Here is a 24,314-nt window from a genome sequence, read left to right as displayed (position 1 = left end):
ACTGAGATACGACAGGATATCAGGCTGAGGAAGTTTCTCTAATGAGGTCCCAAAAGGGCAATAAGTGCCTCAGCATCTTAGTGTCCTATACGGGATAGACGGCGGTGGAAGAAGTATTCAGACTGAACCTTCAGTGATATCACAATGAAAAAGAAAAACACAAATTTAACTCCTGTATTCCAAACTTTCCTTTAGCAACAGACAGGCTTACAGTAAATATTGTTACTGGTTAATTATTACTGATTCAGTAACTTAGCAGCAGTATTTTAATGTTGCAGCAGTTTGAGGGTGAGATATTATAAAACAATTGCATATACTGTTGGGTCATTCGAACTATAACACTTTAAAATGTACTTTTGGGAAGTGGGTACAACAAAACCTGACAACAAACATGTTACTTCACTGTCTTACGGGGTATTATTTCACCAGTTCAGATTAATAACACTTCAGGTAAAATGTGCAAGCTAGTTTCCAAATAAAACTAGGAAAAGAAACACAACATATAACATATGTAGTTGCCATTTAATTACTGATGCATGTCATTCCAATAAATCTTAGTAAAATAATGTAATCTGCACTGTATATCTTAATAAAAAGAATATCATTTCACAATTTGTTTTGCATGTAAAATTCAAGCCAGTCGCCAGACATGAGCATTTATATTTGATGATTCTGCAAAACCCAAAGTACGTTTAGTGCCAAAGTTTTTCAGATGTTTTCTTGTTGAAAAACTTATTTAAACTGCAGCTTAGTTAAGGTTAGGGAATGCTTGTGGTAATGGCAAAATAAATATGCTGGTGAAGTAAACTTGATTCGTCACAGATCAAAGTAAGACAAGTAGAGATTCATCTCTGTTTACTGGTGCCATGAGTTGAATGAAATAGGCTAAACTGCCTCCTTTTATTAAGGAGGGGAGGTACCAAACTTTCCTACCTTCAAGGCAAAGCTTAAGTGATGGCTGCTCGACAGCATCCCCAAGTAGAATTTGAATATATCAAAAAACCAAACAAACAAGAAAAACCTCTCTTGTTATGCTTGTTAATACATTTGCATCTTTAATATCATCAATGAGTCATCGTCTGTTACACTGTGATTGGTGTCTGGGTGTCGAGGATATCTTCTACCTTGTCTGCCACTTAAAAATGTTTTATTATTTTCCCATGTTTTAGTTGTTTGTTTCTAATATTTCTTCAGACATGGAGTGCCTGTCTGAATTTTGACAAATGGTGGCAGACTGGGAGGACAGCAGTGGAAATTAGAAAATGCTGACAGCTGATATAAATGGTCTTGGTACCCTGCACAGATACTCTGTACACCAGGTATATGGAACCTATAGGCACGCATTTGCAAAAACCAGGCTCCCTATATAAGGAGAGAAGGGGCTTGAAGAACGGGGTTAAAGCTCTTATGTGGGAGATGCTGGAGCTGATCGATCAGGGAAGGGAGATGCAGGAGAACTCGACTGCATCTGCTCTTCCTCCGGTCTGATATTTATGCCCCTGGTTCTCTGCTGACACTCCCTTGGAGAGCAGAGGAAAAACCTCTTCACACCAGAAAAGATAAGGCAGAAGTGGCTGAGCTTCAACCGTGTATTCTCTTGTGTTAGTATGCCTCTGTGTGTGTCGATATGTTTTTTCCAATCAGTCTAACAACCGACCCTGAAATATTTAAAGGGATAGTTTGCTGATTGTGGGTAACTAGGCAGTGCTGGTCAATTACAAACAAAGATTCTGTAACTGTATTGCCTATTACTCACCCAAAGTGTTTTTGGGACCACATTTTAGTGCACTATTTGGCTGTAATATGAGAAATTTGTGAACAAATAGCAGGCGCCTTACTGTTTGGAAAAATGTAGGCTGAAAATACTCAGATCAAACTAAGCAGTGTTGTTAAAATATAAACCAAGATTTTGTTGCATTGCCTTCTTCTTGCCTTAATTTTTTTAGAAACATAATTTAGCTTACTATTTAGCTGTAATTTGTGATAGATTGTTACAAGCTGGCCGCCATATTGTTTCCTGTGGAAAAACGGACAAACTCGCATTATGTCACCCACCAGTGGGAGCATTTATTGGTCTAGTGCGACACAGTGCATTCTGGTAGTTGTAGGTTTTCTACCTCTTGAGCAAAAGCAAATGCCACAGCCCTTTTCATCTGTTTGTCTGGATATATAGCACCAATTTCAAAATTACTTCATTTGCATCTTTCTACTGCATATACAGCCAATGTAGTTTTATGAAAAGACCATCTTTCCAGCGGTGAAAGACTTCTTGAAAGCATAACGGTGATGATACCAACAATCAATTTATCCTAACTAGTCCACCCAGTCTTACGCGCTTAACAGCGCCTGGTGGCAACGGGGGAGAATGGCGGGACAACAATAAAAGTTTAGCAGGCGAGGGGTGGTGGATGGGTCCAACAACCACTGACTTTCATCTGTCTCGTACGATTATAAAGACAAACCCAACCCAACTGCGTGTTTTAGTTGCCTAAACCCAACCACGTGCATGTGTTGGCTAAACATAACCACTGTTGTCGAAGGAAGGCATGTAACAGGATGAAGTTAGCACGGCGTCCCAGAATGTCAGCAACCAACGTACCCAGGGTACCTTGTATGTCATATCTCGATGTGTAAAGTCCATGACTAGACGTCGATTTGTGATGCAGTCGGAGTGAGAATGTGTTGAACTAGTACTGTTTCTACAGACAAAGCCTGATATAGCCTAATTGGTTCTTCCACTGATGTCCAAAAACTATTAAAAACACATAAATGAGACACACTGTTGCACTGGGTGTAATGTTTCTTTATTATGTTGTAAACACGCCCTGTAATCAATTTGAGTCAATCCCACATACGAGACACTGTCTTGCAGTTGTAAATACCATTTAGAGTGCCAAATGTGTATTCATCTAAAGCTTAAAAAGGTTTGAAAAAACTCGCTATTCCCCTCTGTGTGAGAAACGCTTTCTAAAAATGTACTGCACCCAGCTACTTAAGAAACGTATTCATTAAAAATTAAAGTAGGCTGGACAATAGAAACACATTTTAAAGCTTTACATCTTCAGCAGGAATGAGTGGTTTTGGGGCTGAGAGATAGAAAGTATTAACAGATGGACGATGCACACTAGGGAAAAGGAATAAAACCAGCCTTGTCCTTTAAGACAAATATGCTGTTTACAGGAGCTGAGACTGACATAATTCACATCTTCCAAATAATTCACTACTAGTGATCAGATATGTGGATAATTTGCATTTTGGCCATTCATTTGAGTTTCACTGAGAATGTAGTGCACGCTAACACAGCTAAACAGCTTTACTGCTCGGTTACATGTATTTAATGAATGCCTTTAATGTAAAATAAGTCTGCTTTTCTTTTTTCCTTCCTCTCTTCTAGTCAATACAGTGAATACCCTCAGGCTTTGAATCCCACACGGAAATGTCTCCACTGGGAAATCAGCTTTTTAGGCAGCAATTTCCCCAGGATAAATGACATGCGCTCCATCACTTCACTGCACTCAGTCTGCCAAGGCATTTTCATTGGCTATCAAAATTGAGTTCATGACAATATAGTGTATGTGGCATTAATATTTATACAATGCAGAGTGTGCCGTGCAGTTCCTGATAGAAGCAAAGGATTTAAAGCATCAGACCTGTTGATGGGAAATTGATCTCCACATTTTAAAATGTATAAGAAATGAAATGTAGTGACACTTCGTATCAACATACATGCTAACTTCATGACTCTTTATGCCTGTCACAGCAAACACATGCATCCATCCATCCATCCATCCATCCATTTTCAACCGCTTACCCGAAGCCAGTAGGTATTTCAGACGTATCTCTCCCCAGCAACGCTTTCCAGCTCCTCCTGGGGGACCCCAAGGCGTTCCAAGGCCGGACGAGATATGCAATCCCTCCAGCATGTTCTGGGTCTGCCCCGGGGCCTCCTACCAGTTGGACGTGCCTGGAACACGTCTAACGGGAAAACTCATTTCGGCCACTTGTATCTGCAGTCTCATTTTTTCAGTCACTACCCAGAGCTCATGGCCATAGGTTTGAGTTGGGACATTGATGGAACAGTAAATTGAAAGCTTTGCCTTCTAGCTCAGCTCTCTGTTCACCACGAAAGTCTGGCACAGTGCCCACATCACTGCAGATGCCATGGCAAACAAATTCGCTGAACAAAAATGTAAAAGCAACACTTTTGTTTTTGCTCCCATTTTTCACAGGTTAAAGATATCAATCTCAGACTTTTTTCATGCACATAAAAGACTTATTTCTTTTTGATTTAGGTTGCAAATTTGTTAAAATAGGTGTTAGTGAACACTTCTGCTTTTCAAAGATAATCCATCCACCTGACAGGTGTGGATCAAGATGCTGATGCGTCATTACTGCACAGGTGTGCTTTGGGAATGTCACAATAAAGAGCCACTCTAAAATGTGATATGCAAGATGTTATCTTGACAAAAGGAGACATGCTCACTTACATGGATTTTAACAAATCTGGGACCAGAATTTCAGAGTCTTTCGTGAGCATAAAAGAAGTTGTAGATCTCCAACTTAAACCTGTAAAAAATGGGAGCAAAAACAAAAGTGTTGCAATTAAATTAGTTTAGTGTAGTTTTGGGTCCTCTTTTACCACTACTAATATAATTGTTTGCTGATTTGTAAAAGCAGGACTTGAAGCTCTTAACTATTACTCTTAACTCTTATTTTTACTCATTGGTATTTTTTTGTGAATGAAACTACCCACAAATGTAAAAGAACAGGATCCATTATATGTCAAATATATGGCCGTTACTTTCACTGATGATGAACAGATGGCATTCATCAGACTGAAACGAATGATTTATGTCAAGTTTGTTCAGTTAAGTTTTGTGACTCGGAAAAAAGGTGAGAAACATTTCAGAATAGATAAGAATAGAAAGGCGCTGTTCCTTAATTGCTTAAGTGCTATATGTGCAGTACAGTATAACAAACCATCTGCTGCCACTTAATTAATGAAGACAAAGACATCGTGCTTCTCCCACAATGCATCACACAATCATATAGTCAGAGGAAATAACAGGAGTAGGCAGGGTGACGCACGCAGCTCCTCCAGGAATGGCAACGAATCACCAGCAAATCTGACTCATTCAGGTGTGCCAGATATCGCAAATTGGTTGCTTTTCTTCTTTGTTGGGCTTTATCAGCGATTTGATTAATGCATTAGAGCTTGTGAATGTGACTCTGTGCTGGTGCCATCTAGTCATCAGCGCTGAGAGACCAGCACAAAGACGATCAATAGTCACATGCTTAGCTGCTCTCACACTGTTATGTGGTGCTTATTTTTGTTCCGTCAGACATCTGCAGGCTTTGAGTGAAAGCAGCTCAGTTCTGTTCACAGGTGACGAGTGGTGGTGATGTGTGTACATAAAAAGCACTGACAAGTGAGGAAGATTTGTGAGCCTTTGATGTGAAAATTGTTTTTTTTTTCTTTGCGTTTTTACTGAGCAGAATCAAATCAAACATGTTCAGTGATGTAGAGCACCGTGAAACGCCTACCCGCAAAACGCTCATACACGCATTTGATTGATAATCTTCAACATGTGTAGGTTTTTCTGCCTCTCCACTGAATGAAAGCTTCTGCCTTGAAGTAGAAACACTGTTAAGTTTAAGAAATCAGATGTTTTATTTCATGGCTTTGAAGCACTGTGGCTCAAAACTAGAAAGCAGGCTGTCTAGTTGAAGCTTCTCGTCACATTTCAGGTGAGTTGTTCGCAGTTCCAACAAAGAGTGATTTCCCCTCTCGTTCTCTCAGATGGTTTCACTCAAATAACTGTCTGAGGCTTTTGAGGTGAAATTATCTATTATTTCTTAAAAGTGTAAACATTAAATAGTTGAGTCAAAAATATGGGAACAACATTTTTTTTATATAACAACTCTCCTTTTTTGTTGTTTTGGCTTTTCTCTCCCATTAATCATCTTACAATCTCTCATAGTCCTGACTCCAAAACACATGCTCACTCCCAACTCGTCAAATACCAGCAAGTCTTCAATGGTCACAGATGGTGTGTGAATTTACGCTTATTGCATTTTCAAATAAGGTTTTGTTTCCACAAGAAAAATATAGTTTCCGCTGGTTAACTGCATCCATCTGTTTTTAAAATAAACTAAAAATGTAGGTACAAAACTTCACTTTTAGGTTTACTTCCTTAAGTCTGGGTGACAAAAGCATGTGGTTAGGTTTAGAAAAAAACATAATGGTTTGGCTTTAAGTAAGTACACTTGTTACAGACCTAATGTAACATACGTCACCTATGCCACGTCACATACATCTTTAGCATAGTATGCTACACATACTAGTACACTACATTGTTATTTAAAACTCAACTGACTTTTGGTTTCACAACGGACACAAACAGCAGACTCCTGGGTGAAAGTCTGGAAAGTTTGACCCATCCACCTCCTTTTTCATTCGCCCTATGTAGACTTTATTGCTCTTTATTATATGGCAGTCACATTAAAAAATGCAGTCGCTCGGTGTGTCTGATATAAGGAGCAACCTCTGGGGTTGCAGTTTCTCGAATGGCCACTTGAGGCTGGCTCCAGAAGCGAGTCAATCCACATAGACCCCTGTGTTAAAATGCCCAACTTTACAGCAGGAATAAACATGTTTACAGCCTGGTACAAGAAACAGATTTGGACCCTATAGCAAATTTAATTATTCATGACAGCTGTACAGGGAGTGCGCTGTTACATAATTCACCAATTTACATTTTGTTATGGTTTAAGGTTGCGCATATTTAAGGGCAAGGCCACTTGAGTGACAGGCTGTCTGTGAGGCATCACCACAGTCTATGTGTCAGATCCACTCCCCACTCCTCCACAGCTCAGTCCTCTCATCCAAATACTTCTGGCTCCAAAAAAACAAAAGATGGTGACAGCCGAAAGGCCAAACTTCAAGCTTCAAATTGGCAGTCCATAAACCAGTGGGTATGTCAATTATTCTATACAGCTTGTGGACTCATACCTCTGCTCAGTGTCGAGGCTGAGGGCCACTGACTACATGTCGATATTTGACAAGTAAGGAGTGAGTGAACCACTGAGTTAGACTAGTATTTCCAAACCTAGGGGTCAGCACCCTTCAGCAGGCACCAATGAAATTTTTAGAAGACCGCAGATAACATCTTTCCATTGTTATTTCCTTTGTGAAACACTGGATGCTTTCACCTCCTCATGCCTCTGAAAACAATTTCCAACAGCCATCTGAGAAGGAAAACTTGTTCTTTGGTTGAACTGCTCACAATTCAGCTCCACACAAAGGCCATAACTTTTGATGAAGTGTCACAAGCAGATATTGCTTTGTTTTAGAGGGTCGCCGCCAAAGCGATTGGAAACCACTGGGTTAGACTATTGTGAAAGTCTTGTTAACATATCAAAATGTAATTGTGTGAGTGCCAACCAAAAATATGGAAATATAGAAATATCAGACCCATTCTGAAGTGTCTGCATTGGTTACGTGTAAGTCAGAGAACTGATTGTAAAACACTGCTACTGTTCTACAAATCATATAGCGGGCAAAGGCCAAATAATACTGAACCCCCTAAAAACTTGCTGGGTCTTTGTGACACATATCTATAACAACCTTCCCTGTGATTTTAGGCACTGTCAAAATCTGACCATGGTCAAAATCTAAAGCTGAACTGTTGACTGCTCTCTATGATTGAACATTGGTCCTTGCTTTGGTTTTACCATATCTATTGATTAATAATGCTTGAATGTTTTTTTGAGCCTGTCTTATTTCTTAATTCATGCACTTTGTAACTTTTAATTGCCACCCTTGTAGCGCTGCACAGATGTGCTATAGAAATAAATAGCCTTGCCTTCTGTCTATCGGTTGATAAAACCTTTTATGCAGAGAGAGCTTCAGCCCCAGAGCTACTGTATGCCATGTGATTACCTGTAAATAGTAGCTCTTTATTATCCTTGTGTGGGAAGCAGCGTATACTGCAGGGGTGGGAGTAGCATAAGACTCTGTGCATATCTAGTTATGAAAATCACAATAAATAGGACAACGGAAGCCAGTATTTTATTTGAGTTGAATGTTAATATCTTCATTGGCAATATTTGTCCATTGAATTACGGTCTTTAATCTGATAATATATACACAGTGGCAACACCTTGTTAAAATGAGTTCCAGTGGATACTTCAGCCAGTCTCTAGTGTTTCTCTTTTTTGTCTTTTGCAGTTTTTAATTATCTTTGAGTTTATTAAAAAGCAAGTCCAGAAAGAGAGACTCCTTCGTGATAAAGATTCTATTGTGGCTACTTAGAAAAGTGCTTAGTGTTTTACAGAAACTATGGGTTTATTTTTTCTCTTCTTCTTTTACCTCTTCACCCTTTCCTTCTTCATCTTTCGCTTCCTCAGCTTTTTCCTCTTCTGTCTTTTCCTCTTCACCTTCTTCTTCATCTTTCTTTTTCTCCTCACCTTTTTCCTCTTCTTCCTTTTTCTCCTCTTCCACCTTCATCTCTTCCTTTTTCACCTCTTCTTCCTCCTCATCCTCGTCTTCCACCTCCTCTCCTGTTAGGTGCTCCAGATCTGCGATGCGACGTCTCAGGGCCTTTTCAACACTCTTGTAATTTCCCAGCATTCTCTTCAGCTTGAACTGCATCAGCTCCATCGAGCCGTACAGTTTGTTGACCTTCTCCTCCAGCTCCTTGACCTCAGGCTTGATGTTAGCTGGGTCCAAGTCTATCAGATTATCTTTCATCAGGATCTCTCGGCCTTTGTCCTCGAGCATGCCTTTGGCATCTGGATACTCCACCAGTGACTCCATCAGGTCATCCTTGGACAGGCAGAAGAGGTCTGAGTATCCAATGCTGCGGATGTTGGCTGTTCGCCGGTTGCCTGCTTTACTGCCTTTAATATTAAGAATACTGATCTCACCAAAATAGCTGCCACTTTTCAACACAACAAACTGTGTGACTCCATCATCAGCAACAACTGCAAGATTTCCATCTTTGATGATGTACATCTCACGGCCAATGTCGCCCTTTTTGCAGATATAGTCTCCGGGGCTGAACACCTGTGGCCGCAGCTTGAGCACCAGCTCAATCAGTAGGCCAGCCTCACAGTCCGCAAAGATACGAACTTTCCTTAGTGTCTCCATGTGGACTTGGATGGCGATCTCAGCCTTTAGCTTGTCTGGAAGATACCTCAGCACCTCTCTTTCATCCTGTGCCTTGCCATTATTCCACAAATAGTCAAACCACTTGATGACTCTCAATTCCAGATCCTTGCTGACCTTTCGGACCTGTGAATGAAAGGAAACATTCAACATATAATCAAAGAATAGTTTATTTTACCCATACTTGGGATAGTTTTTTGAGTGGAAAAGAAGAGGTCCAAGTACCTGCATGTACTGCTTGATGTTGTCAATCCGGGCCTGAAACTGAGCTTGGGCAGCGTTCATGTTGGAGATCATGGTGGCGATGTTTCCTACAATGGTGGCAAAGATCAAAACCCCCACTAAAAAGTCAGCCACATGAAAGAGAAATTCTGAGTCAAGGGCTGGCGGTGGAGTTTCTCCGATGGTAGTCAGGGTCAGTGTGGACCAGTAGAGGCTAAACGAATACTTCCTGCCAAACTCCCCAAACGCAGGCTCATCAGGATCATCCAAAGCTGGGTAAACCCAGTCGTCAGCACCAAAACCAATGGATTTTGAGAATGAGAAGTAGAAGCAAGCATTCCAGTGGATGATAATGAGAATGTACATGATCAAGTTTCCGATACGAAAGATGTTGGGGTAGTTTGTTTTAGTCTCCGTCCTTGTGAAGAACTCCAGCATGCGGCCGATTCTCAGAAGCTTGTTGATACGGATCTCTGGGTAGTCAAGGCCGAAGTAGAAATAGAAGAAGTCAGTGGGCAGCATGGAGACGAAATCGAGACGAAACTGGAAGCTGCTGATGTAGCGATCGAGTAGCAGCTGCTTATCTTTCACCATGAGGCCTTGCTCAAGGTAACCTGCATTCAAAGAGATCAAAAATTAAAGACACTCTGTACAAGGTTTTCCTCATGAGTGAAAGTAAAAGGCCCAAAGAAAGGTTGGAATCAAATCCAAAACACTTTCTTTTATCACAATATCCCTGTTATTTATTATGATTGTATTATATCGTATTCTACTGTGGTATGGACCCCTCATGGGTAATGTCCTTAAGAAAGTCTGAATTGAGTTGTATTGAATTGAATAATCAGACCTTGATTACACAGAAATGACTGCCTTTCAAATTACTATACAACTTTTAGAACAGTTGGCTGCATCAGTGATGAGATATTCATCTCATCATAAAGAGATGTCAGTACTCACAAGGTTTAGTGTTTTTGTGTTCAATATAATGATCAGTTTGTAAAGGATTGTACTCATATTGTAGCTTTATTTTCTGTAGATCAGTGTCCCAAAAATAAACCCAATGACATCCAGATTTGTAAAACGATCAAACATATGTCCAACACAGACAAATATGCTTAATAAAATGCTTAAAGGATGGATTCACATTTTTTCAAGTCTACCGTAATACAACACTCACATGCCCATATGTACATTGAAATAGTTCTTGGTTGCTGTAGTCATTCTTCCTGCCCATACTGACCGTGAAGTAATCCCTTCCTTCTGCAGTTTCAGTGTAAGTGATGGGGGACAAGATCCACAGTGTTTGATACTGTACGTGCATAAACACACTTTTCAGTCTTTTTAGTATAATATTTCCAAATAGAGAAGTTTGTGGTAAAACCACTGTGACTTGGAAAATGCCCACTTGATTTCTTTAAGGCAGACTGCTTAAACCTCTTATTAGCTTAGACGTTACCCAAAGGAGCTGTATGCGAGAATGTAAACATTCGAATAAGCTGCATCAGACACCAAACGGACTTTACCCTGCCAGCTCCCTAAAGCGAAATCTGTGTAATGTCCATTTGAGCCCCATATGTGAAGAGTGTGGAGTGCACATGTTGATGACGCTTCTTTCGTGAGGCTTGTGCAAAACCGGATGGAATCAAAAATGTCTAACTAGAGAGATGCCGAGATTCAGGAACTTCTATCAGTAAGGGTTGAAGTTAAAATTGTCCAATAAATTCAAGGAACGGCAGGAGACTGTGTTGTTATGACCACATAACAAACCAACTACATGACTGCTGTATTATTCACATCATTTACTGCCGCCACCCCTCACCTAAACCAAACAGAGTATTTCCTGTAGGTCTCACTCCGAATTCTGGTGATGGGTAATGACTTGCAGGGTCAGACACTGACAAAAAAGCCGTCCTTTAATGTTGGCATGACATGTGGCTGGTTTCCATCATAGTTCAATGGTGCTGGGTGGCATCAGGGTGAAATGCTAAGGCGTTAAAGTTAAGGCGACAAAAGTCTGAGTAGGGTGGGAGGGAGTGGTGGTGGATGGGTCTAACAAACACCGACTTTCATCAATGAGAGCAGTCTTCGCATCTCGTAAAATTCCAAACCCAACCACATGCTTTTGTTACCTAAACCCAACCATGACCATTAGTTGTTGAAGACAAAAAAAACATCAATTTGCGGTTTTAGTGTGTTTATTCTGAAAGAGACTGTATGTAAACTGTAAACTTCCTATCAAAACAGAAGTGTATTTCGAAAGAAGACAATGCATGTAGCAGGCATAACTTCACATGGCATCCCAGATCATCAAAAACCAACACCTTTCACGTCATATCTGGATGTGGACAGTCCATGACCAAATGTGGATATGTGACGAGGTCAGAGTGAGAATGTGTTAGAGAGAACGCCTCTGACTCAGACAGTTTCCTGTTGTGTGCTACATGTGAGAAAGGGAAACTCCAGACAATGTCCAGACCTGGTTCTTTGGCTCTAGAAAGCATTTTTGCAACAAGAGCTGTGGATTTTTGTTCTCCATCACTTACAGTGAAAACAAATCAAGACAGGATCTTTTTGTGCAGAATGAGAAGCAGAGACAACAGTAACTGCAAATAATTTTATCAGTGTACATGTGGGTATGTGATTGAACAGTGTGCCTTATCCTTGAACAGATTTTGATTGGGAGGCTCAGGTCAGACTCTCACCTGTTCTGGTCCTGAAGAACATATCGGCCAGGTAGATTACATCTGAGGTGTAGTCCAGAATAACCCAGTAAATGAGGTAGTTATACTGCAGCTCCTCAAAGCAAGCCCTGTTCACAGAAGAGGAAGACCACCAGCAATGAGTGTGTTTCGTAAATGAAAGGTCAAGCCTCCTCCCCACTAGATCGAATGGTGCTACTGCTGCAGCTGATTACTATAGCATTCAGTATTGCAGTGTGTTCAAAGTGAATCAGAGAACTTGTTAGCTTTTGAAAGAATGAGGCTACTTCTCCACACAAAGTCAGCCTGCTGCTTATATTCTTGTGATTTGTAACAGCTACATATGGTAGAGGATATGATTTAATGGAACTGAATGGAATCGTGAAACCATTTGACCTGCAGGTGATTTACAGTGTTGAAAAGGAATTTGTGATTTACAGAAATCACCTGGCGATAATCATGGTCCAGTTGTACATGACTGGTAGTGTGATGACGAACAGCCAGTTGTAATACAAATTCCCAGCAGGATTAATGACAAAAATTTCTTTGGCCCTGTGAAAAGGAAGAAAAAAAAAAGTGTAAATTGAATATCTGAAAGTGAAAAAGTTGTCTTGAGGAAGTTGCTCGGACTGACACACTTACTTCGCTTCCTTTTCCTTCTTTTCCTTCTCCTCCTTTTCCTTCTTCTCCTTCTCCTCCTTTTCCTTCTTCTCCTTCTCCTCTTTCTCCTTTGCCTCCTGCTCTTCCTTGTCCTTCTGCTCTTGCTCCTCTTTTTCCTTTGCCTCCTGTTCGTCCTCGTCCGTCTTTTCCTTCTCCTCTTTTTCCCTTGCCTCCGTGTCTTCCTTTTCCTTCTCCTCTTTTTCCTTTGCCTCTGCTTCTTCCTTTTCCTTCTCTTCTTTTTCCTTTGCCTCCTGTTCTTCCTTTTCCTTCTTCTCTTTCTCCTCACTGTAATGCACATCAGTACAATGGAGAATACTGAGTATCAAATATTCTTTCCAGGCAACATTTGCTAAAAGGTCTGTAATATAACATAATTACTATTTCTTCTCATTCTTTTCTTTTTTTTTGGCTTCTTCTCCCTGGGAACGGATTAATTTATACATTTAATAGGCCTAGTAAGGCCTATTAAAGATCAAAGAGGAACTGTGTTTTACAAGGGCTTCACTTATCTCTTCGTGACTCCATAATCGTACTTACTCTTCATTGTTATTGCTGTTATTCATGTTGAGAAGATTTAATTCAGGCGCACTTCTGGAAGAGACACAGCATGTTACACATACAGTTAATTAACAGACTTACTTTCTCATTAATGGTTTACATGCCCTTTTGTTTAAATAATGTTAAGCATGTCTTTTGCTTACAGGTCATCCTCGCTGTGCTCTTCACTGTCTGTGGAGAGCTGTGGTATAGTGTGAGGTGGCACGGTGAGGGTGGTTGAAGTGGTCATGGCAGCAAATCTGCAGTTTACCCTGCAAAAATAAATCACAAGAAGAGATTTTGTGTAATGATGAGAAGTGACTAAAGGTTAAATACTCTTGGTTTGTCCCAGCAATGTGATAACAGACCCTCAAATTAGGTATGGCTAAACTATTAGACTACATGATTAGTCCATAGATAGAAAATTAATCAGTAAAATTTTTGATGATTGGTTCATCATTTAAAGGGACAGTCCACACCTGAATCAAAACTACGTATATTTCCTCTTACCTGTAGTGTCATTTATCAATCTTGATTGTTTTGGTGTGAGTTGCTGAGTGTAAGATATCGGCCACAGAGATGTCTGCCTCTCCAATACAATGGAACTAGATGGCACTCAGCTTGTGGTGCCAAAAAATATATTTGAAAAACTCGACAGCAATGTCTCTTTCAAGAAATCATGACCTGGTTACTCAAGATAATCCACAAACCTTGTTGTGAGCAGTTTCACGTAGGAACTATTTTCTTTCTACCGAACTACACCCACCAACCATATCAGAGGGACGCATGCATCTACTCATGGAGGAGCAACTTGGTCTCACTCCGAAGTCGTCGAAAACCGATGCTTGGGCAGTGGCTTGCAGCGTCAGAAGCCAATGATAAAAGGCATCCTTTAACGTTTGCGTGAAAAGCAGCTGGTCGCCGTTTCAATCTAACAGCACCCGGCGGCATCAGAGGGAAATGCGTTGGGACGAGAACGAAAATTAAGGTGGTGAAAGTCCAAGTGGGGCAGGAGGCAGTGGTGGTGGATGGGTCCAACAAACATCGACTTTCATCTGGGAGAGCGGTGTTTGTGTCCCGTAAGATTATATAGCCAAATCCCGTTCTTTTTCCTGAACCCAACCACGTGCATTTGTTGTGGAAGGAAACAAAAAAACATCAATTCGCAGTGTTGTACCACTCTAGTGCGTTTATTTTGAAAGAGACTGTATGTAAATGGTAAACTTCCTGTGAAAACGGAAGTGTATTTTGAAAGAAGACAATGCATGTAACAGGCTGAACTTGACACGGCGTCCCAGAACGTCAACAACCGACGCACCCAGGGTACCTTGCACGTCGTTTCTGGACGTGGAAAGTCAATGACCATACGTTGATATGTGACGAGGATGGAGTGAGAATGTGTTGGGATGAGAGGCTTGTGTTTGTGACAGCGCAAGATGTAAACATCAATGACATCCTCCCCAGTTGAGCTGTAACGTTAGCTAGCTCAGTTTGTGCTAGGAGAGCAAGCAGTGAATGCATTCTCCCTTCTGTGTGGTGATATTCTTGGTGGGTGTAGTTAGAAAGACAATAGTTCCCACACGAAACTGCTCACAACAAGGTCTGTGGATTATCTTGAGTAACCAGGTCATGATTTCTTGAAAGAGACATTGCTGTCGAGTTTTTCAAAGGTATTTTTTCAGCACTTTGAGCACCACAAGCTGAGTGCCATCTAGTTCCATTATATTTGATAGAAGGCAGACATCTCCACGGCCGATATCTCCAACACTCTGCAGCTCACACCAAAATAATCTAGACTGATAAATAGCACTAAAGGAACTGCTACTATCATCTTAAATATGAATACTCTCAGTGTTAATACTGTTGGTTAGACAAAATCACATTTCAGGATGTCACCTTGGTCTCTGTGAACTTGTAATGGAGAGTTTTGGCCATTTCTGACACTTTAGACCAAACAGTTAAGACAGAAATCTGCAGAAGACGCAGCCATAGATGGTTGTCTAATAGTCTCTGTGGTTTTGATGCATTGTTAGAATCAAAAGTTTAAACAGTGACATTGTGTTCCCAGCTGCATGACAACAAAAGGTGTTGTGTTCTCAAAACCCTTCATACAACTATGACAAAAATCTTCTCAAGTTGGAGAGCAAAATGGAAAGACAGCTATTCCAAAACAGTGCATCAAATCATAAGCTCACATTTTCACTCATTTAATGGTGATATACAGGAAAACTGAAAATAAAATTTGCAAACTATTTTATGCAGTATGTTTATTGCTCCACATAAGTCCTGTGATTAAATTAGACTTGCATTGCATTGCTAAAATACTGCAGAACTGTTTGTGTGGCATGTCGAAAGCTGTGTAAAAAAGAGCCTAAAGCCTGAAACCACAGTTTGCAGAAATCATAATCCATTCAGTTTCATGTGACTCACCTTTTCCACCTGTTAATGTCATGCGGAGTCCATTTTCCGTTGAATCCTTTGTATGCTTTTTTAAGATCTATAAGTGGGCCACTTGCAGCAGCAACACATTTCTTGTTCGAATCATTAGTTGCTTATTAAAACAATATCAAAATGTAGCCGCACAAGTGTCACCTATAAGCATTGAGTCTAACTTATTGTGTCACAGAGTCTCAGTGACCCTGATAAGGATTTGTGGATTAGAGTTGGCTGAGAAGTGGAGAGGCAAACTCACTCATCCTCCCTATTTGGCCACTCAAGTGGGAGAAGAGATTTCGTTTAAGTGAAGTTTGGACAACCTTCAGTTAACCTGTTAGTGAGGACACAGAACACTGAAGACCATTTTGTGGTGACACCCTTTTTTTCCTCTGTTATCTGTGACAGGCTATCATTTTCCTGACCATTTGCGGAACAGCAGAGGATTTAGTCTGCCTGCACACACACACACACACACACACACACACACACACACACACACATACACACACACACACACACACACAGGCATCTCCTGCTCAGTCAGCACTCTCAGCCATATCCAGCTCTGATCCTATTAGATCGTGCCGGGTATTACAGATTTCAGATCAGGTGCATCTGCTTCCTTTTACATGAATAAGAATCATGAGAGAGAAAATTAAATCTGAACCTCTATCAGTGCTGAGCGCTGCATGCTAATAGCTGGAGTTCCACCTCCCCTGTGCACTGTAGAAATCCGATGGCTCAGTAGCACTCCCTGTTGGCTGACGTGGTGTTTGCTGTTTTATGACAGTACAGGAAACACCTCTGGAATTGCAATAAGTTTTATATTATATTGAATCCTTTTGGAACAAGTATAAATTATGAGAGCTTTGAATGGCTGTGCTGTGTGTTTTTGCAGCAATAGGAGTGAAAGGAAAGGCAAAATAATGGACTCCTCACCAGTACATTTTAGATACCATGACAGTTTTAGCCCTTTGCAGACATGCCCACTTTATGCTAATCCCATGCAGTTTGGGGCAATATCATGCAGTTTTTTTGCATGCAGTATAAATGTGTTACTTTCACCTATTATATTTGAATATTTCTGCAGACTGGGGTCCCTAAACAGTCTTGGAATTGCATAAATTGGGTATGACTGGAGAGCTGAGACTCTTGAGGACTTTATAAACCCAATTTTATTCATGTGTGATGATGTTAGCTCCCATAGCAGCCAGTGGCACCCCCAGTAATTTTCCATAGGTATGGCCAGATGGGGCCACTTAAGACCCTAAAGCTATAGCCTACCAAATCAACTAAAAGCCACAACTGAATTTCAGGAATTTACTTATGTTTTTTATATAGGCTATTTGAAACTATGCAAATATGAAAGTTGAGCAATTGCATAGTGATGTGGGGTGAATTAAGGGTGATTGGGACATGAGGTCAAATGGGACAGTATAACGATACAGGTTTTATTTTCTCACCTGATGAGCCCAAGCTATGAAACCACATAATCAAAACAGCATGCCCTCATAGGTGTGATATCATGTAGAGTAGGTAGGGCAAGATTCAAACAGGAAGTTGACCCTGCAATGCGTGAAGTGAGGAGCTTTAGCTAGTTTTCAAGGTAATAAAATTGTCAGAGTGAATATATTGCACACATTTTCTGATGGAAACATGATTATAATGTACTACTGCTCCAAAATCAATAAAAATGTGTTTATAACATGTGTCTGTTTTTGGAATGAATCTGTTTAATCCCAAACACGCACATGCTAAAAAGCTTTGCTAATAAAGTAAATTATCAACCTTGCAATAGAGAGCCATTGTGTATGCTTTGTGTACTCTAAATCAGTGTTTCGCAACCTCTTCATGTGTGCAGAACCCTAATCAACCATGACAATATTTATGGACTGGCTAGATTTTGCTAGGTGTTTTTTTGCACGCCATTTTTGCTAGCTGAACTAGCCAGTTAGCAGGAACCACCAAGCCAAACCTAACACTTAGCCTTGACCTATTAACCCAGCCCTAACTAATCCTGATTAGCATTTTTTTTAAACGTCAGTGAATGTATTCAATAAATTTTGGACTTCTAGGATTAAAAAAAAAAAAATCAAGTAAATGTGTTCAATGAGAGAATTATGGGAGGCTGTGGGAGGGAGGAGGTTGTTGTGAGAGTTGTGGACGCACTTCAGCAATAAAGTGTAACATAAATGTACATGGAGTCTTAAATCTTAATGATGAAAAGGAAAAGAAAAGTGTGCATGTGAAATTATATCAAAGCATGAAATAAATGTGCAGTAAATATGCTTACACTAGCCTAAATCAGTGATAAGATGAGCTGTCCCAATCACCCAAATGATACAAAAAAAAAGAGGTTTGAGGTCAGTTTACTTAAAAGGGTATGCCATGCTGCCTTGGAATATGATAAAACTTTCTTTTCTCTTCAAATGGATAGGTAACATCGTCAGTATTACACAAATGTGCCATTTGTTGGGGTTTTTGTTTTTATATTTATGATAAGAAAGTTTTTTTACTTAGAACAAGCCCTCTTGAGTATATAGGAGAGACTCGTGGATACACATAGAGCCCAGTATCATTCAGATATCTTAGGCTGAGAGTACAAGGAACCCCTTTGGAAATGGCCATGCCTGTTTTTCCCCTGCCAAAATTTAGCCTAATTTTTAAGTGTTATTTAGCCCCTTGCTGACAAGCTGGCACAGTTGGGTCTTCTTGTTTCGTATGATACCAGTATCATCACTCTAGCTTAAAACTCAGCCGGCTACAGCCTTAAAGCAGGAATGTTGGCCAGGATTTCCTGTGGCCTGGAGGTTCTTACATTTATTTCACACTATAGTTTTTTTTACAGAAGGCATTTTGCCATGTCACAGTAGGAAAAGCACACAAGTAAATAATAAACATCATGGTGACTGAATTTTATTTAGCTTCTTCAGTTACAGGGTCCTGATTTTGTCCATGCTGGCACTGCCATAGCTTACTGGAACACTTAGGTAGGATTGAGTCCAAATGTCTGCTGTGAAAAAGGCACACAGAGATTTGAAGTCTTGGAGGAGATATATTTTTATAGTGTGTGCACAATAAGTTATGGTGCCTGTGTGCATGGCCATGACTAATCAATCCCAACTTAACTGGAAGTACATAACTGTAAAAAGTATTTTAATTAAAGACGGAAAGAAGAACACAACAACATCTTTTAATTGTCCAATTCTGACTACAAACACACCTCGTTTGTTTTCCTCAGTCTCTACTCAATATGCCACAGCTTTTTCATCCTTTAGCAAAACCCATCCCGGTAACTGGTAACAGAGGAGCACCTAAACTGGTAATAAGAGAAAGATAACTACACTGCGGCAGCATCTGCTACCACTCCAGTTGTGTCAATCTCAGCTGCCTGCGGGGCATCGCCGGCGTCTGCAGCATCAGCAGCAGCCACATCAAACGCCACCTCAGGGGCTGCAGGGGCAGTGTCAACAGGAACCACATCAACAGGAGGCACATCCACAACAGCTGCATCACCTGGTGCAGCGTCTGCTGGCACGTCAACCACAGCTGGTTCCACATCTGCTGCGGGGTCTGCTGCGGGGTCTGCCGCGGGCTCTGCTGCAGGATCTGCTGGTACTTCTTCAACCACAGCTGGTTCAGCCTCAGCTGCCTCCGCCTCCTCGGCCTCCTCTGCCTCATCAGAGTTTAAGGGGGCAGCAGGGGCACCGGGTGCTGCAGCTCTGGGGGCAGGGGCGCCATCCTGTGCCGAGAGATGGAACAAAAATGACTTAGATGTGGAGAAATTCCAGATACATTTGGTTAACCACGGAAACAAACAGGCCGGTTCACTAGCCATGGAGAGAGTGCTACACATTATGTGAATAAACAGTTTGGAGGATTACTCAAGTGACACCTGAGTAATCTAACCTTGTTTTTGAGGAGTACACATTTTAATAGAGAGTCTGTGTAACACCTGGTGGAATTCAGAAGATGTGGACATTTATCAGGCAGGGAGGGTCCAACGAAAACTGCCACTGGTTGCATAATACGTAATGTTATCGTCAGCACTTTATCCATTCAACAGACTGCAGGTCAGAATGTCTCAGACTCTGCTGCTTCAATCTTTTTTCCAGTTTTAAGTACAATCCAGTACTTACCTTCCTTAGTAATACCTCTTTGGTTTACCCCTAAGATCATTACAAAGCACATATGAAAGTGAAACTGCAACCGATTCACCTCATGTCTTGATCATTTTGCTGGATTTTATTTACAACTAATGACCTGACTAATCTGTTGGCCAGCAGAGCCACAGGCAGATTATCAGACAATGGGTCCCTGGGCACAGATATATGAAAGGCCTCATCACCTCTCCTCCATAGGAACAAGACACACAGACTTTATGGTGGTTTTGACTCTTTTTTTGTTGATGTTTTGTGTCTCTTTGTAGTAGTTATTCATATTTTTTAATGTTTTTATGTCTCTTTGTGGTAATTTTGCGTCTTTTTGCAGCAGTTTGGTGTCTCTTTGTCGTCGTTTGTGTCCCCTTCTGGTTGGTACCTGTTAAGTATGCAGGTGAAAGCCAGAGAGGCCCCTGACACTTTCGGCCCTCAGGCTTGTGCCTGATAGGCCCATTCAGTAATCCACCCATGAGCTGAACATATTTGTCTCTCGCTCTCTTTATGTATCATTTTGTCATATGGATTCCTGTAAATTTATATGTTGATCTGTTCTGTGCGACATCAATGGCACATCTGTCCGTCCTGAGAGAGGGATCCCACCTCAGTTGCTCTTCCTGAGATTTCTACCATTTTTTTCCCCATTAAAGGGGAAGTGTTTCCTTATCCGCCTTGAGGGTCCAAGGACAGAGGGATGTCGTATGCTGTAAAACCCCCTGGGCTTTATTAATAAAACTGAATTGAACTGAATTTGACAGCTGTCTTTTCAAAAAGTAAAATAAAATAAATGAATTGTGACTGAATTCCATTCAGCTGCTTCAGTTTCAGGGTCTTGGTATTGTTGATGATAGTAGTTACACCTGTGTTTTTCTCAAAGGAATACCTTATCCACAAAGCGACCATTTATATATCAGTTAGTCATGTTGTTTTACCATGAATTCGTGATGCTGACAGTGAACAAAGAATCCCAAAACTGCAAACATTTTCAATCAATTGAAGTCATTGGGGACAATGTTTGTGTTGCTTTCACTGTCAGTCCCATTCAGAGAGAGCTGAGGGCAAGGATTTGCAAAATATTTCGGAAGTATTGAGCCCGCAACTGGATAAATGAGACTTGGATTACACTGCACAAGCTGTGTGAGCGTTTGTAAAAGCATGTTTTGATATAGTTGCTTAGTGCTTCTGATAAACATGGTCCCCAATGACTTAAAGTAATCAACAGTGTTGCTGTTTTTGGATGCTTGCTTTACATGTTTACTTGGTTTACATGAGGCATGTGAGAAAAAACAAATTTTCCTCATGAATTTTATATATCATGGCATTAATAATTGAATATATACATGGTCTTATTAAGGATAAAGTATTCCTTTAAATATGACAAGTCAAAATATCTGATGTGAAAAATATTTAGCTCAGTAAAATGATCAACACATGATGACTGGTGATTTTGTCTTGAATTTGTTTTGGAGGAAACAGAAACACTGCAGGTCTTTTTCTTTTTTTAAGCAGAGCTCCCAAGTGAAATTCAGAGCAGGAGAAATGCACCACAAGTAGCCTTCACCTGTGCTTCTCAGCTCAGTGTAAATCCAGTGTGAGTGTTTTTGTTGGTCGTGTGAGACCAATCATAAAACATTTTGTGCTTTTTTTGTTTGGTCCCTTCAGCAGGAGTACCTGTAGTGACATTTATACCAACAAAGAGACATCTCCATTGGTCGTTTACCTCTGTAAACAACATTTCAGTGCAGTTCAGTACGAAGGTGTCTGCTCACCTCCGTCTCCTCCTCTGATGCGTCTCCAACAGCCACAGGAGCTGCAGGGGGAACATCGGCTGGCGCGGCTGGTGCTGCATTCACCTGCATAAATAAAACATTTTCAGCTCAGGCACATATTGCATTGTGACAGATTAGACGCTGCAGTCCTGTATGTGAGCTTACCACTTCTGCCGCAGCTGGATCAGCCTAAACCAATGAATAATTCATGAGTAAGTAAACTTAAGTAATTATGCCAGAGTTTTGTTTATATTAAGTTTTCGCAGAAATCTTAAAGTTGTGTTAGAGTCAAACAAGATAAACTTACAGGAGCAGCAGCAGCAGGCAGGAAGGGGTTTCCAAGAGCTCCCTGGAAAATAAAGATTAATGATTAATGGCAAACTATCTGAACTGATAATGATTTATATTTTTTCTTCTTCTTGTTCAGTGACACTAAAATGGACCCCCACTACCTGCTGCTGGTAAAGCCTGTACATCTCCATCCACCTCAGGGCCTCATTAGCATGTGCCGCAACCTGCTGAGGAAACACCAGACATCTCCAGACATGAGCCGCAATTAAGCCAATTATCCTCTTCTCCGTCAGACACCTATCGCACTACACATCTGATGACATGACTAAAACATGGTATGACATGCCACGGCAGACAGACGGACACAGAAACCTCACAGATAAGCAAATGTCTTACTTTTTCCTCATAGCTTTCGCTCTCCGCAACCTGCAAACCAAACAAGAGGAATGAGGAAGCAACAATGACTTAGTGCTTTTTCCTCCTTAAAGCAAAGCAGTGTTTAAAATCTTTAAAAGGGATCAAGTTGGTAGACTTAATGACATGTTTACATCATGTTAAGGAAAGACTTACAGGAGCAGCCAAGGTGGTGGTGAACAGGCACATTACGAACACCAGCAGCTTCATTGTGATTGTTCCTACTGAAAAACAGAAAAGAGACAATCTTGTTTCCTTTGCTTCCTTTTCCAGATAAAAGAAAGCATTTCTGAAATTAAAATTAAGTTAAGATAATTCGCTTTGTGTCCTTTCGCATCAGCAGGACCTTGTTCCTAACACAATGTAATCCTGTTTCCATATAAAAAGCCCATCTCACCTTTATTTCCCGGTGCAGCGAGAGAAACTGAAGTTGTGTCTCCTCAGGGATGGAAAGCAATCTACTTCATCTCTAACATGGATGCCATTTATACACGGGAACATCCTGTGACAGCCAATCATATCCAGTAAAACACGCAGAGCTATGTGTTTGAAGAAATCTTCTAACACTTTGAAAAAAAGAAAAAAGAGGCATGTAGGGTTAAGGCCCCTCTTATACTTAATTACACGCTGTGTGCAAGTATTCTTAGCACACATGCCCTTCTCTTTATTGCCCTAAAACCAAACAAAAAAAAAAAGACAAGACAGCATGAAGCTGACATAAGCACGTAATGATAATGACTGGGAGACAACACTTAGTTTGTAGGCTATTTAAAAATACTATGAAGATGTGAGGGGGAAACATGGAATATATAAAAGAATTAGGCAAGTGCTTGTTTGTTTAGGCAGTTCAGTGCTGCTAGGCATAATGTTTGAAGCTCTAAATATTAAAGTAAAATGATAGTGACAAAGAGATACACTATCTAAACTCTACTACACACACTAGTAGACACTTGAGCAGTGGTGGAATGTACACATTTTCCTTTTCCTTTACTATACTTTTACTTAACTGCATTTCAGGTGAAATACTCTACTACAGATACAAGTTTTACAATAAAAACATTTCATAAGCTTATCAAATACAATGTGATGTCTCAAACGGTGGTTTCTAAACTTTTTTGCTTGTGACACTTTGAAAAAGAGCAGTGTGTAGATAGTGGCTGTGTCCGAAATCATTCACTAATTCACTACTCCCTACTCACTATGTAGGGATTTCAATGTAGAGCACTATGTTGTGAGCTCACCTGCAACGTGAAAAACCACTTTCGGACACTACTCAGGTTATTTACACAATTAAATATTAGTAACACAAATAAAACATGTCATATCAGTGTCGGCTGGTGAAGCATCTAACAAATACTGACATGCCTATTTGTTTTTTTGTTTTTTTAAATAGTTTTTGGGGCTTTTTAGCCTTTAATGTATAGGACAGACAAGCGTGAAGGGGGGAGAGAGAGAGGGAGAGAGAGAGGGAGTGACATGCAGCAAAGGGCCACAGGCTGGAGTTGAACCCAGGCCGCTGCGGCAAGAGCCTTGTACATGGGGCGCCTGCTCTACCACTAAGCCACCAGTGCCCCAGACATGCCTATTTGTGATAAAAACATGAAACTATACTGAGCGTATTTTCCCCAAATTGATAAATCGAATGACAAAGTACTTTGTGCGCTGCTCTGCTCACATTAAACATATTAATAATGTTACACTGGCAGAAGGTAAGAGGAGACAGAGCAGCGTGTCCTACTATTTTCTACTATTTTCTGTTTAATCTTTGTTGTGTTGAAGTTTGTTTTACCGGTCAGTCATGTAATAACTTATCAATTTAATGTGTGACATAATGCAGTATGACATTACGGCACAAATTAGAGCTGTTAGCGACCCAGCTCGCTAACATTAGCTAGCGTTTTTAGTCCTACTCTGAACAGTAACTGGGCGGCAGGGGCGGACTGGGACTTAAAACAGCCCT

The 24,314-nt window shown here is 40.6% G+C and overlaps 2 protein-coding genes across 3 annotated transcripts; both read right to left on the bottom strand.

Annotated features, from left to right (window-relative positions):
* Positions 1-8,347: 8,347 nt before the first annotated feature.
* Positions 8,348-13,537, bottom strand: cnga1a (cyclic nucleotide gated channel subunit alpha 1a). The gene is given in 8 exon segments (XM_050044823.1): positions 8,348-8,433; positions 8,470-9,295; positions 9,395-10,005; positions 12,094-12,200; positions 12,538-12,642; positions 12,733-12,884; positions 13,284-13,341; positions 13,452-13,537. Coding segments are annotated over 8 exon segments (2,031 nt in total).
* A 4,722-nt stretch (positions 13,538-18,259) lies between these two features.
* Positions 18,260-22,843, bottom strand: enam (enamelin). Of its 2 annotated transcripts, XM_050044788.1 has the most exons (8): positions 22,752-22,843; positions 22,511-22,578; positions 22,337-22,366; positions 22,102-22,167; positions 21,957-21,998; positions 21,815-21,838; positions 21,650-21,733; positions 18,260-19,465 (listed from the first exon to the last, which is right to left on the bottom strand). In XM_050044788.1, the coding sequence occupies exons 2-8, from the start codon at positions 22,562-22,564 to the stop codon at positions 19,064-19,066; spliced, it is 702 nt and encodes a 233-aa protein (XP_049900745.1). In that variant the 5' UTR covers positions 22,565-22,578; positions 22,752-22,843; the 3' UTR covers positions 18,260-19,063. The 2 variants fall into 2 exon arrangements, with proteins under 2 accessions (XP_049900745.1, XP_049900746.1); XM_050044789.1 differs by lacking the exon at positions 21,815-21,838.
* Between the last annotated feature and the right edge of the window lie 1,471 nt (positions 22,844-24,314).

This window comes from Epinephelus moara, chromosome 5 (assembly GCF_006386435.1).
Source record: "Epinephelus moara isolate mb chromosome 5, YSFRI_EMoa_1.0, whole genome shotgun sequence".
NCBI lineage: Eukaryota > Metazoa > Chordata > Actinopteri > Perciformes > Serranidae > Epinephelus > Epinephelus moara.
Note: the sequence above shows the minus strand (reverse complement) of the source record. Positions and strands in the feature narration are given on the sequence as shown.